This window comes from Camelina sativa, chromosome 16, assembly GCF_030686135.1.
Source record: "Camelina sativa cultivar CO46 ecotype springtype chromosome 16, ASM3068613v1".
NCBI classification, from domain to species: domain Eukaryota; kingdom Viridiplantae; phylum Streptophyta; class Magnoliopsida; order Brassicales; family Brassicaceae; genus Camelina; species Camelina sativa.
In genome coordinates, this window is record NC_141895.1 from 20,620,245 (window position 1) to 20,634,790 (window position 14,546).

The following is a 14,546-nucleotide window of genomic DNA, read 5'->3' on the forward strand; positions in this document are numbered from 1 at the left end:
ACATTTAAATCAAAAGGATACTGCACCACCGATTCTTTATCCATGATATTTTCCAATAAAGAATGGAATGGTTAAATTTATCTTTAGAGTTAATTACCAAAGAGTTTTCTATCATTGGACGGACCCATTATCATAATTAGTGACAAAGACAAACCCGTAAGGTACTAGCAACATTGGGCTCAACCCATATTCGGCCCATATCCATAAGAGTAGAAATAGAACCGGATTAAACCGGGGATTCGGTACAATAAACAGCCGACTAAATTAAGTTGTGAGAAGGAAGGAATATGCCAATAAGAGTCAAAACAACAAGAAGATTCGTGTGACTCATCATCTATCTCTGTCGCTGTGTTCCTTTTCTTCTTCTCCTTTTCCAAAACTCTTTAATATCTTTTGTTACTTCAATTATTATATTTTTTCCTCGGGCCTTTTTTTTTTTTTTTTTTTTTTTTTTTTCTCTAAAAAATCTTCATCGCTAAAAGGTTTCAACTTCGATCCCTTTGTGTAAAAGTTACCATCACAAAACATCACAAGGTTAGTGTTCTTTTGATTCTCCGGGTAAGGTAAATTCGTTTCATACGTAACGATTAAGATTGAATTTGAATCTATTGCTGCATGCCTTGCAAATTTAACAATTTTTGATGAATTGGGTTCCCAAGTAATTTTTACGAATCTGTTAAACCCATGTGAATTTGATAGTGGACAATTTCTGGGTTTTTTTTCACAGTGAAGCAAAAATCTAATTGTAAGGTTAATAGAATCTTCAAACGACCCTGTACCTAACTAATTTTTCAATCTGGCAACTAAAAACTTAATTTTTTGAGATTTATTTGTTAATTTGATTAATGTTTGTTTCTACATTTTGCAATAATTCTCAGTGTTCCTTATGATTAATGTTTTTGTTTTCTTTTGGTGGTTACTTAGAGTAGCAGCTCAAAAAAACAGAACCAAAGCCAGGCTAGACCAGCAAGTAAAAGTATTGCTGGCTAGCAGAAGAAGAGTTTTTTTTTTGTTTTAGTGGGTCTTTGATATATTGAATCACTCCCTATGAGCCCTCAAAGCGTATCGAAGACGAGCAAATCCCTTGAGGGTCTCCATGGGGTTCGTGTTGTGTCTCATTCTCCTTTTGGATTTGAGAGTATTGGTCCAGTCTCTGGCTTTGAGTCCGCTGATGCACGAACAAAGCAGAGCCTATTCATTGAGTAAGTTGAATGGTTTTGGTTAGGGTGATTGTCTTGTTCATTGTATCTGGAAGTTAAAGGTGTTTGATTCAGTGTTCTTCTTTTTATCTTTCTGTAGACGTGTCTGGCAACAAAGACCTCCATGCTTGAGACCCATACATTGTTGCATCCACGGTAAATTCTGAGAAACGTTACTCAGTTACTTCCTTCTTGTTTTCGTCTTTTATCTCTTTGCATCTCTGTGTGTTGTATCTCGATCTTTTTTTGGTATTCATTATGTTATCCAACTTTGTTGATAGGCGATCGGAGTATCTTAGAAACAGCTGCTAATGTGATCACATCGATCCCTTTCATTTTCCTCGGTATGCAGACACCAAGGTAATCATCCTTTCTTGTGTCTATCTGTATAGAGTTTTATGTTCTTTGAAACGATAACTGAATATGCAAGGTATATGTGACTGTATAGGAAAAACCTGAACATGAAGGTGTATGCAAACTCCTTAATCGGAGTTGGAATTGCTTCGAGTTTGTATCATTCTTCAAGAGGGAAGTTGAGGAAGTATCTTAGATGGGCTGATTACACGATGATAGCTACAGCAACAGTAGTAAGTCTTTAATTTGTTGCCCATCCCAAAATTGGTACTAATAATGGTAGTTCAAATCTTGGGGATGTTTTATTCTACTTACTATCCGTTTGTATATTTGACAGTGTCTAACGAGGGCTCTTAGAGAAGAGAATCCAAAGTTCTTGATGGCTGCATCAGCTTTGGCTTTACCGTTCCAGCCTCTCGTGGTATCAGCTGTTCACACTGGAATGATGGAGGTGCTAAGAAATCTCAAATTTTTCACTCCATGTAATTAAAAATCTCAGTTGATGCAAATTATAACCAAATCTCTCTCAACTTTTGTTTGACTCAGGTAGCATTTGCGAAACGAGCCTTAGAGGATCCAGATTTGAAAATGGCTTATGATGTACACAAGATGTCTTCGTTGTTGGGCGGGGCATTGTTCATAGCTGATGATCTCTTCCCTGACACACCATTCATTCACGCCGGTTGGCATCTCGCTGCAGCCATTGGCGTTGGAACTTGCAACAAGCTTCTTCAGTAGTCCACATGTAGCAAATATATTATTGAGTGATTGTGGAACTGCCACATTCTTGGTTCAGAGACACCACTCTTTATATGTGGTTTAACTGAGCTCCTAAATCAGCCGACATAACTAGTAATTATTGTAGTCATCTCTATCTTTAATCAGTTGTAAGGAACCGAAACAAGTCACCTGTTGTAATATTAGGACAATACACTTTTTGTTTTTTCCCTCTCTCGAGCTTCAATCCTGGCACTTCAGATCACAAATGAGTATACAGCTCAAAAAAGACCTGAGCAACATTAGAAATTAAATGATGATCAATCTCCCTAACTCAATCTCATACTCCAAATTATTTATTTAGTTAATATACTTATTAGTTAACGAATTATATCGAGTGGTCGCATAAATAATTTGGGTTCAAATTTTGTCAACAGCTTTAAATAAAAAGGAAACTACACTTTTCCAAAAAGAGAGGAAATTTGAAATTAAGCAGAAAAAATACATGTAACCAAAAAGAAAAACAGCAATGCGCATGAAAAGTTTATTATGTTAAAGAAAAAGGAAATATTAAACTTCAATTCCTTCTTTGTTTAGGTTTCTCTAAACACGTTTTCGTTTGCATACCCTAATATATATATAGACGAGACACTTCTATCCTTCACACTGAATCTGAATCCAGAGTTTTTTTTTTTTTTTTTTTTTTGTCTTTGTATTCTGCACTAATTTCAAAGAGTGAGTGAGATTGAAGAACTTGTGTGTATTGATGCAAGGGTTATCCGCAAATCTACAACGAACACGGTAGAGATCAGAGTAACGCGTAGAAACGTGATCACTTTAGGATCAGACACTACTCCTTCTCCTCGTCCGTTCCCAACTCCTCACCTCCTTTTGACCAACGTTATTAGCTTTGATGAAGACTACATGAATCTTCTCCTCTATCCAACCCTGCCAGATCGCAACTTATGCAGTATTCTCTCCTTCGAGATTGCTTCCGAAGCCAAACGAGTTCCAGGGCCCTTGTACATCTCCTTTGACGTCACGTTAAGGCCAGAGATATTCGAGGAACCAGACATGGAAACATGCGCTATTTGTTTCGAGGAGTCACAAGACTTAGAAGATATGCCAAATTGTTCGCATGTGTTTCATGATTATTGTATGCATGAGTGGTTATGTAGGACTAACCATTGCCCTCTCTGCCGTGCTGTAATTATGGAAGACTAGCATCCCTACACTACTCCGAAACAACGTCATAAAGAAACGATATAGGGTTTATATATTATATGCCAAGCCTTTGTTTTTAGCCGAATTACAATACTATGTATAACCAAGTTGAGATTCATCGCCGATCTCCTTTCTTTTGTACAATTATGGAATTGGAAATTTTATATAGACCAAAACTTCAAATATCTCGATTTAAGTTAGCTCTGTTTAAGTTTTCCTTTGCTTGTGATTAAAGATTGAACTCAGAATGTTTCTTTTGTTTGCTATAGCGTCTTGTGCGTATCTTTTACGAATCAACAACACACAACTCTCAAGACGGTGATCACTTTAGGATCACTAGCTTAGAGTCACAAGACTTAGACGAGATGCCAAATTGTTTGCATGTGTTTCTTGATTTTTTTTTTTGCCAACGTGTTTCTTGATTATTGTATCAAACTATCAATAAGTGGTTATGTTGAATTAATCATTAATTGCCCTCTCTGCCGTGCTGAAATAATGGAAGACGAGTGACGACTATCCCTACAAGACTCCGAAACAAAGTAAGGAGGATTGGTTTCTTAGCCGACTTGTAATATAAGTATATAACAAGTTGAGATTCAATTGCCAATCTATTTTCTTTTGTACAATTATAGAATTGGAATTTTCATATATAGCAAAATTTCAGATCATCTAATCTAATAATGTAGTTTGATTGATGATTTCGTTGGAAATAAGAAATATGGTTTTCACATTATGAAGAAATATAGTTTCGGCTGAAGGAATCGATTCTCTTAAAGATTGATGAGTATTTTAATTTGAATATGTGGAACAAATCGATTCTATCTATAAGATTGAGTATCTTGACATCATAAACCTATAAAATTAAACGTGTCTTTAGTAAAAAAGGTGCAATAATCCTTTATCCCCTCTCTTTTTTTGTTCATATTGTGGATCCAGCCGTTCAAAAAGAGTGTATAATACTAAGCTTTTATTAGACTACATTTATAAAGTAAATTTTAATATTTGTTAACCAACTACAGTCAACGGATATAAGAAAGTCCAATAAGATTTGAACAATATGATATTTTTTTCAAGTACAATTGTTTTGGTTTATTTTAAGGTATGGTTAAAACGGATATTAACTAAATTATTAGTCTCTGTATGTTATGCAATGCGTGAGACAATTTCTATTTATTTTTTAACTAAAAAACTTAAAAAGTCTTGGAGCATTGTAGTTTGATGTCTTGAGGAACATAGATAACATAGATTGTGTTGTTAATTTGAATGATCATTATCAAACAGAGAATAAGATAACATTTAATAGAATACCATATTAAGAATTAATATAAATACAAATATAAATCCAAAAACATTTATTTGACAGAGTTTCTTAAAAAATCTGAGTCTACTACCTAAAATTGTCGAAACACATTTAAATGTTCAAACCTAGTTTATCAAAAACTGGACCGGAAACATAACCCAATGCCTTTAATAATTCAAATAGTCTATGTAACTATATTTTAATAGTATTGATCCGATAAGACATAAGAACATAAAGAAAGTTTCAGAAAGATAATATTGTTACTGATTGATTCTGATTAGCATTGTAATAACTATTCAAATGGCTTATGATCTTCTTAATTCCATTGAATATACATCTAATCACACCCTCTCTTTTTTTTTATCTTGATAGTGTGAGCTACTGATTAGGCCTGCGCTCTATTGGAATGTTCCGTTCGATCTTGAGAAAGTCGAAAATTCGGTTTAGCATCTATCTCACCGAATTGGTCTGAAAATTAAAAATTGAGTCGGAGGATTGGGTTAAAATAAAAATGTATTTATACAAGCCCAGAGTAAGTTATATATACAAGTCCAATAAGAAGCCCAATAAAAGAAGAATAATAAGATCGAGTGAAGGAGGTGAAAGGAGTACAGCAATTTATCAAGTGATGGAGGAGGAGAAGAAAAAAGAAGAGACGGAAGAAGAAGAAGAAGAATACGATCGAGTGATGGAGGAAGAAGAAGATGAGGTTGAGAGAGAGAGAGAGAGAGAGATTAGGAATTGGAACAAATGGAATCGAGCAAAGAAGGAGATTAGGATTTAGGGACGAGAAGTGAACAAGGTTTTAATTCGGTTTTCGGTTTAGACCGAACCGGTACGACAACCGAATTATTTTAAGAACTGCTGATCCGATTGGTTTTTTATCATTAAACCGAATCCAATTTTTGAATAACGAACTAGAGAGCGCCTCATATATAAACGAGATTTTGAGTTTTTAACTGCTCTTTCTTCATCAATCTCTCTTTCTCGCTAGCTTCTTTATTGATCTCATCCGTTTAGTTCTTCTGATTAATCACAACTTTTTCCAGGATCAAAAAGTTTCTCGATCGGGAAAACAAAGAAAAGTCTCAAGAAAGATTTTATCAGCAAGGTATCTCTTGTTTTAGGAATCACAGTGTGTTTTGTGGTTTCTTTTTTCTTTAACGTGTTCTTTAAAATGTTGGCTCAGCGTCTTCATTGCAGGGAAGAGAATCTGATGAAAACGCTATGTTTTATGATATAGTTTCCTATTCTTTTGGTTTTAAAATCTCTATGGTTTCGATGTTGTATGTGTAATCGCAGGGTAGAATCTGATGGGTGGATTTGGTTGTGAAGATGATGAGACAGGGAAGACTATGATGGAGCAGAGAACTGAGATTCAAGTTCAAGGTGATCCTCCGACGATTAAGATCACAAGTGATACAAGAAAGAGTCAGATGGGTCATGAAGATAAAACACGTGATCGTAATTGCCAGAAACGTAAAGAAGATGAAGCAGACGCACTTATGAAGAAAGCTGGATTTGGTTTCAATGCTGCAGCTAATCCTAGTTTTAAGAGTACTAGACAGTTTGCTTCAGCCAAGAGGATGAATGCTCCATCTATTCCAAGTAAAGTTAAACCTCTCAGCTCAGAGGAATCGTTCAAACTGTTTGCATCTCAAAGCAGAAAGAGGAGGTACTCAGATTCATCTCAGGGGAAGGTTCTGCATCTGGAGAAACAGAGGGATGAAAGAATGAGAGATGAGTCCAGAATTGTCCAAGAAAATCGGAGTGGCTTTTCTTATGAATCTTTAATCGCAAGGCAGAGGAATCTGATGGGTGGTGTTGGTTGTAATGATGCTGTAGGCACAGTTGGGACCGGAAAGAGTTCGATGGGACAGAGAGCTGAGATTCATAGTGATACAAGAGTGAATCAGATGAGTCTTGAAGGTAATACACGTGATCATAATTGCCAGAGGGGTAAAGAAGATGAAGCACTTCAATGTCTTATGAAGAAAGCTGGCTTTGTTTCGAATGTTTCAGCTAATCCCAGCTTTAGGAGTCGACCGTTTCCTTCAGCCAAGAGGATGTTTCCTCCATCTCTTCCAAGTAAAGTTAAACCTCTAAGCTCAGAGGAATCTCTCAAATTGTTTGCATCTCAGAGCAGAAAGTGTAGGCAGTTAGATTCATCCCAGGGCAAGCTTCTTCATATGGAGAAACAGAGAGAAAACAGGATTGGTGCAGTCCCTGGAGTTGAAGTTGGGGATGCATTCAAATACAAATTAGAGCTCAAAATGATAGGTCTCCACTTCAACGTCTTTAGAGGGATTGATTTTATGATTGTCGATGGTTTATACATGGCTACAAGTGTGGTTATTTCAGATGGTGCTCCCTACAAGGATTCATTCACTTCTGGTATTGTGACTTACTGCGGTGAAGGGGATTACCTGAAGAAAAAAAAATTGAAACCAGCAGCAGATCAGAAGATGGAAAGAGGTAACCTTGCTCTATCTAATAGCATGAGAACACACAAACCTGTGAGGCTGATCCTTGGCTTGAAGAACAAAGGAGAAAAGGAATATATATATAGAGGCTTGTATACAGTTGAGAAGTGTTGGGAGGAGGAAGGGCCCCTAGGAAATAAGGTTTTCAAGTTTGAGCTTCATAGACTTCCTGGTCAAAAAATTGTGTTGTAATTTTTTGGATCAATTTGCATAAATAACTATGTTCTGAAGACAAACCCTTAACTCATTGTATTTGTCAAGAATTTAATCTCGCTGTGGTCAAAGTTACAAATGGAGATTGAAATTACTTTTCCATGGCAGATGATGTATGTCGGATCTAAAACATGGTTCAATAGTTTTCATATTCATAAACGCCATACTGTCTAGCTCTTAGTCTCTGTGTGTACCTCTAGCACTCACTCGTTTGAATTAAAAGGAACAGAGCAGAAGCATACATGACAAAAAAAACAAATTTTAACCCGGTTCAACCCTGAGAAACAAGAGCAATCAAATGAAGAACAGTCTCTCTCAAACTCAATCTCATATTCCAACAAGCTAGGAAGAAGAAACTACGTTCTTATACTTGTGCAGCACGTAGCCTTTCTCCCCGTCTCCTTCTTTTTAGTCTTCGTTGTTGGGTGGAACATTGTTCATAGCTGATGAGCTTTTCCCTGAAACACCATTCATTCACGACGGTTGGCATCAGCCATTGGCGTTGGGACTTGCAATAAGTTTCTTTAGTAGTCCTGAGACCTGGGTGATTTTGGAACTGCCACATTCTTGGTTCGGAGACATCACTTTATATGTGGTTTCACTGAGCTCCTAAATCAGCCGACATAACTAGTAATTATTGTAGTCATCTCTATCTTTAATCAACGTAAGGAACCGAAACAAAGTCACCTGTTGAATATATTTCGTCTCTCTGTGAACCTTTCGCACTCTCACTCGTTAATTTATTAAAAGGAACATAACGTAAGTGTGAGTGACAAAGAGCTTTGTTCAACTTATCGAGGGCTGGATTCAATCATGGCACTTTATTGATCAGAGTCAGTACAGCTCAAAAAAGACCTGCGCAACATTAGAAATCAAGCAATGAACAGTCTCTCTCAAACTCATCATAAGTAATTCTATGTTTTTTTTTTGTGAGAGCAGAGAATGAGAAAAGAATTTTTCTACAAAGTTATATATTTATCTCACACTTAGAAAAAATTTTGTAAAAAGATGATAGTATAATAACTTTTTTAACCTTTGACATTTGCAGCATTTTCCTAAAAACATAAATCTCCCCTTGTTAGTTAAAAATAAATTATCACTTCAGTTTTTTTAATTTGCAATATCAAATTTTACAAATATAAATTGTTAATTACAACTCATATATCGTGACAACATATGCACTGTCTTTTGTTTTCATTTTTGATCTCTTATTGCAAAACTTTTTTTTGTCTTTGATCTTTGCTTCCAAATTTTATTGATCTTATTCAATCTCAACACAGAAAAACATGAACAACAAAGAATAAATTGTTACGAGGTTTCGTCAAAGATCTTTGTCTTGTGTAATGTAGATGAGCATTCTCTATACCATTCACCATGAGAATCAATTTAAACAATATTACATTGAATATAGCTATATAAGGTCCTTTTATATAAAAGAGACGGTAGAAACTGGGTTTCACACAATAAATTTGTTTGAAGGGGGAAACAAATTCAATAAAGTAATCTCTTAAAAAACTCGGATTAAAACTAGTAAGCAAAAAAAGAAAAAGATCTCTTGAGGAAGAAGTTAGGGTTTCCGCTTAAGAACAAGTAAAAGTAGAAAATTAGGGTTTTTTGTATTAATTGTTGGATGCTTTACAATGGAGAAGTCTCTCCCCTTTTATACAGTTTCATTGATCACAGAATATATTAAATTTCCTTATTATCCAGAATGAGATTTGGAAAGTTCCCATCTCTTCCTCAAGTCGGCCGCCGAGCGAATTGAAGTCGGCTTCTCATTGATGGGCTTAGCCTCTTTGTCCGAACAGGCCTTCATGTAGATCATCAGTTAAGATCCTTAACCGGATTCCCGGTTAAGTAATCAATTTATCTTTCTGATTTAGATCGGTATGTCGGAGGTGCTAAATCCCGCACCAACAAAGACTCCTATCTTGCTTAGCAGATTTAACTCATACTTCAAAGAAAACCGTTTATTTAATATCATGGTTGAGTTTTTAAGAAACAACGGACCAAAATTTAATAAAAGGAAAACACTCAAGTTGCAACGTATGGTGGTTCTTACGGTTTATGGTCTTGCACGCTCATTATGGGAATGCTTCACGATTATACAAATTTAGCAGACATTTGACAAATTTTAAAAATATGCTTAAGCAATAATTAAGAGAGAGATATTAGATGATAGTAAGTGTTAGTAACGTAACTAACTCACTATAGTCTTTTGTTGCTTCGCAACGAATCTTATATGTAATCTCCTTCCCCAAATGGGACATGATACATGTCAGTAACACAACATCTTCTTTAAATTCCACAAATGTGATTTTTTTTCTCGAGATGCCATCAAACTCAAGAATTTAGATACTTTATTCGTTGAATGGAACATAACATCTTCATTGTAAACAACGAGTATATCTGTCTGGGATGACAACACGAGAGTTTGTCTACATCATGAACTGCTTCTTTCTTTCTACGTTGTGGAACTTTTGCTAGTGTCATTATATGTCTTCAATTGCAACAATCTGCAAAAAAAACACCAACACAATACGTGAGTATGAAACAGCGGTAATACAAAAATATATCAAGCATAACATTCATATATATATATTTTTTTTACGTTAGTTCAAACATATCAACAAAATGTCAAATTTTCGTCATTTGGTATATTAATCAGTAGGCCTGGGCATTTTATCCGAATCCGAATCCGAACCCGACTCGAAGTAGATGGTTCAGGTGTTGTATAAAACCCGATCGGGTTCAGTACCTCTGAGGTTTGGATACCCGAACTAACCCGAACTAAATGTAAAATAATGCATCTTAGAGGATTTGAATCCATGACCTTGAGCATTTAAGGTTGCATCTTTAACTATTTTGCCATCTTAATTTCTCTCTCTCAAGATGAAATCTTAAATATTTATATATATACAAGTTTTCTAAAATTTATAAAAAAATAAAAATTAGTTCTTTTTTTTGTTCATGGGTTGATTGAGTTCGGGTATACCCGCATTACCCGAATCCGAACGGGTAATACCCGAACCCGACCCAAAAAAATAAAAAATCCGAACGGATTCTATATGTCTAAACCCGAAAACCCGAACCTGAATGCTCAAGGCTATTAATCAGGTTTATATAAGTCCAAGGAGATCCAACAAAATGTCAAATTAACAATTCTTTAATTTATACAATCGTTAGTGAACTCAGAACCGATTCATCATTAGAAAAAAAAAATCCGTTCTCTATAAAAAATATTTTCAAAAGTGAAAGAAAAATTATTCTATAGAAAATTTACATTTTTAAGAATAGGAATTTTCTCAAAAAAATATTCACAATATATTCTAATATTTATCTTCTATTACTTTTAATTTTTAAATTAGATATAAAATTTAGTTTTATGATTTTTTTTAATTAAAAAAAGGAGAAATTGTTTCTTATATACTATCTATCCATCCAAAGCAATTTCAAATAAACAATAACTGTAAATTGTTAAAAAAAAACTCGTCCTTATCTTTCTTAATCTCTTCTTTCTTGAAAAACATTTGAGAGATGAAGTCTCGAATTTAATTAATATTGCTTCCTTATTTCTTTCTATCAATTTTTTTAAAAAACTTAGTCACAAATATTATATTATTATTTTAAAAATAAACAGAATTATAATTAAAATTCCTTCTTCTTTCTATTTATTAAATAGGGGTAAATAATATATGAGACACAAAGATTATATTATTTTTCAAAAAGATAAATAGAATTATAATTAAAATTTCTGTAGAGTCTAGAACAACTTTATGTACAACAAGAATCTAGAAAGTAGAAAAATATAAGGAAATGAAAATATGCTTATGATAAAAGAAACATCGCGTTAGTGAGAAAGTGTTGTGTTTCCTCTCGGCTTTAGGTTTTGTTTTTCAAAACACGGTTTTGGTTTTGATATAAATATGGGACACTCTCATCGTTTTTTATTATTAAATCCTTCTTATTTCCTTTAGGATTATCACGTTTTCTTTTTGTACGCTCCACAAATTCCAAAGAATGAATGAGATTGAAGAACACGTGAGCATTGGTAAAGTAGTTACTCACAAATCTACATCTAACACTGTGGAGATAAGAGTAACGCGTAAAAACGTGGTCACTTGCACTCCTCCTCCTCCGTTCCCAACCCCTCACCTCCTTTTGAACAACATCCTAAGCTTTGATCACCATAAGATGTATCCTCTCCTCTATCCAACTCTCCCAGATCCCGGCTTATGCAGAATTCTCTCTTACAAGATTGCTTCCGAAGCCGAGAAAGTTCCAGGGCCATTGTACATCTCCCTTGACGTCACATTATCCCCACCAATATTCGAGGAACCAGAGATGGAAACATGCGCTATTTGCTTGGAGGAGTCACAATACTTAATCTTAATGATTAATTGTTCGCATGTGTTTCATATTCATTGCATCAATGAGTGGTTATGTCGGAGTAATCAGTGCCCTCTTTGCCGTGCTGAACTTATGGAAGACGAAGACTGGTAGACGTTTGACGCTACTCCAAAACAAAAAGTCATGGAAAAACGATAGGGTTTTTAATTGCATTTGTTTTTTTTGTTTTTTTTTCTTGGCCGATTTGTAATATAAGCCAATCTATTTTCTTTTAGTACAATTGAACTGAAATTTTTATATATACTAGATATTCAGATCTCTTGATTGTTCCTATTGCTTGTGATTGAGGTTGAATTGATTACTCGTTTCATGGATGATTGCATCAATGAGTGGTTATGTTGGAGTGATAATTGCCCTCTCTGCCGTGCTGAAATTTTGGAAGACGAGACAAGTGACGACTGACGACTACTCCAAAACACAATCATGAAATCCGATAGGGTTTATTTCTGTCACGCCTTTTTTTATTTTTCTTGGCTGGCTTGTACTAATATAACCAATCTATTTTCTTTTAGTTATACAGTTGAATTGGAATATTTATATACACTAGATTTTTAGATTTCTTGATCGTTCCTAACTAGCTCTGTTTAAGTTTTGCCTAGCTCCGGTTGAGTTAATTACTGGATTTTCTTGAATTATTTTTGGTTTAGAAGTTTATTTTTTGTTTATCGCGTTTCAGAATGATTCTGCATTATCGTATCTCTTACACAACTAACTCTATGTCGGTTGATCGATTATCAGGTTTGGTGCTGGTGGTAAGGTTAAGACTTACGTGGCATTTCAGTGTCTAGAATTATCCATATACTAGGATTATAAGTGGTTTAATATAATTTTTAGATTTTATCTAGATGATTACCACGTGATTAATTAAATTTTAAAAATTATAGATATAGTTTGGTTCGTTGGAATTGTAATAAAAGCATGGCATTATCTACAATGAAAAATAAATATATAATATGGTTTTACATTATGAGCTAATATTTCTCTTAAAGATTAGTATATTTAATTTTAATTATATGTACAAGATGTGGAACAAATCGATTCCCTTTATAAGATTGAGTTGACATCAGAAAACCCATAAGCTTTTTATTATACTATATGCATACATATATTGTATGTTGTTAACGGGAGAGCTAGGAAATTCTACAGAGAGTATTTTCTTACTTGACTAATTTCAAAAAATTGTGTTGTATTTTTCCGATCCATTTGCCTGAATAACTATGTTGAGAAGAGAAACAAAGTTACAAATGAATATTGAAAATTTGCCATGGCACTAGTCTGTCATAGATGCCCACATAAGTACAACTTCGTTCTGTAGTCTTTGCAAAGGATTTGAAACTTCTAGGGCAGATGATGTATGTCAGATCTGAAACATGGTTCTGGGCTTTGACCCGTACATCTCCTCGTATGAGGGACCAGAGCATTTTATATGATCTCCTCCCAAATATTGTCCCTCGAACCGGCGATCTTTAGACTTTGTTAGAGAGTCTTTACCAGTTGAGCTATCCAACTTGTTACTAGTTCAATAATTTCATATCCAGCTCTCAGTCTCTCTTTGTACCAGTACCTCTCGCACTTCCACGTTTGATTAAAAGAAACATAGCGTAAGCGACAAAGTGTTTATTTTAACCCGGTTCAACCCTGAGAAACAAGAGAAATCAAATGATGACCAATCACTCAAAATCTCATACTCCAACAAGCTAGGAAGAAGAAGCTCTGTTTTTATATTTGTGCAGCACGTAACCTTACTCCAAATAAAGGAAATTTGAAATTCAGCTAAAAAAAAAGAATATAACAAAAAAAAAAATATCTTTTCTTTGAGTACAATTGAATCGATATTCAGATCTCTTGATTGTTCCTAGCTAATTTTCCATTACTCGTGATTAAGGTTGAGTTGATTACTCGTTTCTTGGATTATTCATAAAACTGCCTGCAATTTTCTTTGATAATTTACTAATTCTGGATTATGTGATTCAATTTTACTTATGCTTTGAATTTTTCATCGACGTAAGTGGAACTCAGGTGTCTTAGAGAGACGAACTCGGCCTCCTTTACTCACAGTTCCATCCTGATTCATTAGTCTCCTGAGACTATATTTTAAAACAAGAAAAATAAAATAAAAATAAAGAGGTACGGTATGTCTTGTGTTTTGGAGACTCAATGAATGCATTAAAAAAAAAAAAGAAATTTACCTTCTGAATTTTCTTTTGAGTCCATTGCTAGATGAACCATCGTTCGTCAAGAAATTGAAAAGATATCTATAATAACCTTCACACTGTGTGTACAAACTTGTGTCCAAATCCGAAATTGTGTTTAGTTCCTTCTTATGATTTCATTTTTAACATTTCAACTCTGAATTCAAATTTTTTATTTTGTAACCAATAAAGTTGTGCGTGAGGAATTTCGTACAACTCGGAAGACAAGATATAGTAGTAAACCGGATCAAGGTCGGCTAGATAAAACAAAAGCAGGTAATGGGGGCCCAGAACCACTCCATTTCGGATACAAAAGCCTAAAGGCATGGATGTATTGGAGGAGATGACCACTAAATATAAGACATTTGGGAAATCTTGGTCATGCATGCCCCATCCTAACCAATGATAAAAAAGTTCATTATCACACAATCCGTGGACAATATGTGTATGAATA

General features: G+C 34.6%; 3 protein-coding genes across 5 annotated transcripts; all 3 read left to right on the top strand.

The window, feature by feature from the left end:
- The first annotated feature begins 277 nt into the window (after positions 1–277).
- On the top strand, positions 278–2,502 carry LOC104750934 (uncharacterized). 3 transcript variants are annotated; one of them, XM_010472793.3, is made up of 7 exons: positions 278–534; positions 925–1,202; positions 1,300–1,355; positions 1,481–1,559; positions 1,648–1,786; positions 1,891–2,004; positions 2,100–2,502. In XM_010472793.3, exons 2-7 carry the CDS (start codon positions 1,048–1,050, stop codon positions 2,289–2,291), a joined length of 735 nt encoding a protein of 244 aa, XP_010471095.2. In that variant the 5' UTR covers positions 278–534; positions 925–1,047; the 3' UTR covers positions 2,292–2,502. The 3 variants fall into 3 exon arrangements, with proteins under 3 accessions (XP_010471095.2, XP_010471096.2, XP_010471097.2); XM_010472794.3 differs by having other exon boundaries at positions 296–558; XM_010472795.3 differs by having other exon boundaries at positions 429–563.
- Positions 2,503–2,799: 297 nt separating this feature from the next.
- On the top strand, positions 2,800–3,494 carry LOC104753760 (uncharacterized). Its single transcript, XM_087492772.1, has 2 exons — positions 2,800–2,812; positions 3,007–3,494. The coding sequence occupies exons 1-2, from the start codon at positions 2,800–2,802 to the stop codon at positions 3,492–3,494; spliced, it is 501 nt and encodes a 166-aa protein (XP_087348898.1).
- A 7,993-nt stretch (positions 3,495–11,487) lies between these two features.
- Positions 11,488–12,173, top strand: LOC104750935 (RING-H2 finger protein ATL48-like). The gene has a single exon (XM_010472796.3). It carries the CDS (start codon positions 11,511–11,513, stop codon positions 11,991–11,993), a length of 483 nt encoding a protein of 160 aa, XP_010471098.1. The 5' UTR covers positions 11,488–11,510; the 3' UTR covers positions 11,994–12,173.
- Positions 12,174–14,546: the final 2,373 nt, after the last annotated feature.

Bases quoted from the DNA above. Each gene is read 5' to 3' on its own strand.
- LOC104750934 (XM_010472793.3), top strand. From the start codon at position 1,048: ATGAGCCCTCAAAGCGTATCGAAGACGAGCAAATCCCTTGAGGGTCTC. The intron at 1,356-1,480 runs GTAAATTCTGAG...CTTTGTTGATAG, and splicing joins CATACATTGTTGCATCCACG to GCGATCGGAGTATCTTAGAA. The intron at 1,787-1,890 runs GTAAGTCTTTAA...TATATTTGACAG, and splicing joins TGATAGCTACAGCAACAGTA to TGTCTAACGAGGGCTCTTAG.
- LOC104750935 (XM_010472796.3), top strand. From the start codon at position 11,511: ATGAATGAGATTGAAGAACACGTGAGCATTGGTAAAGTAGTTACTCAC.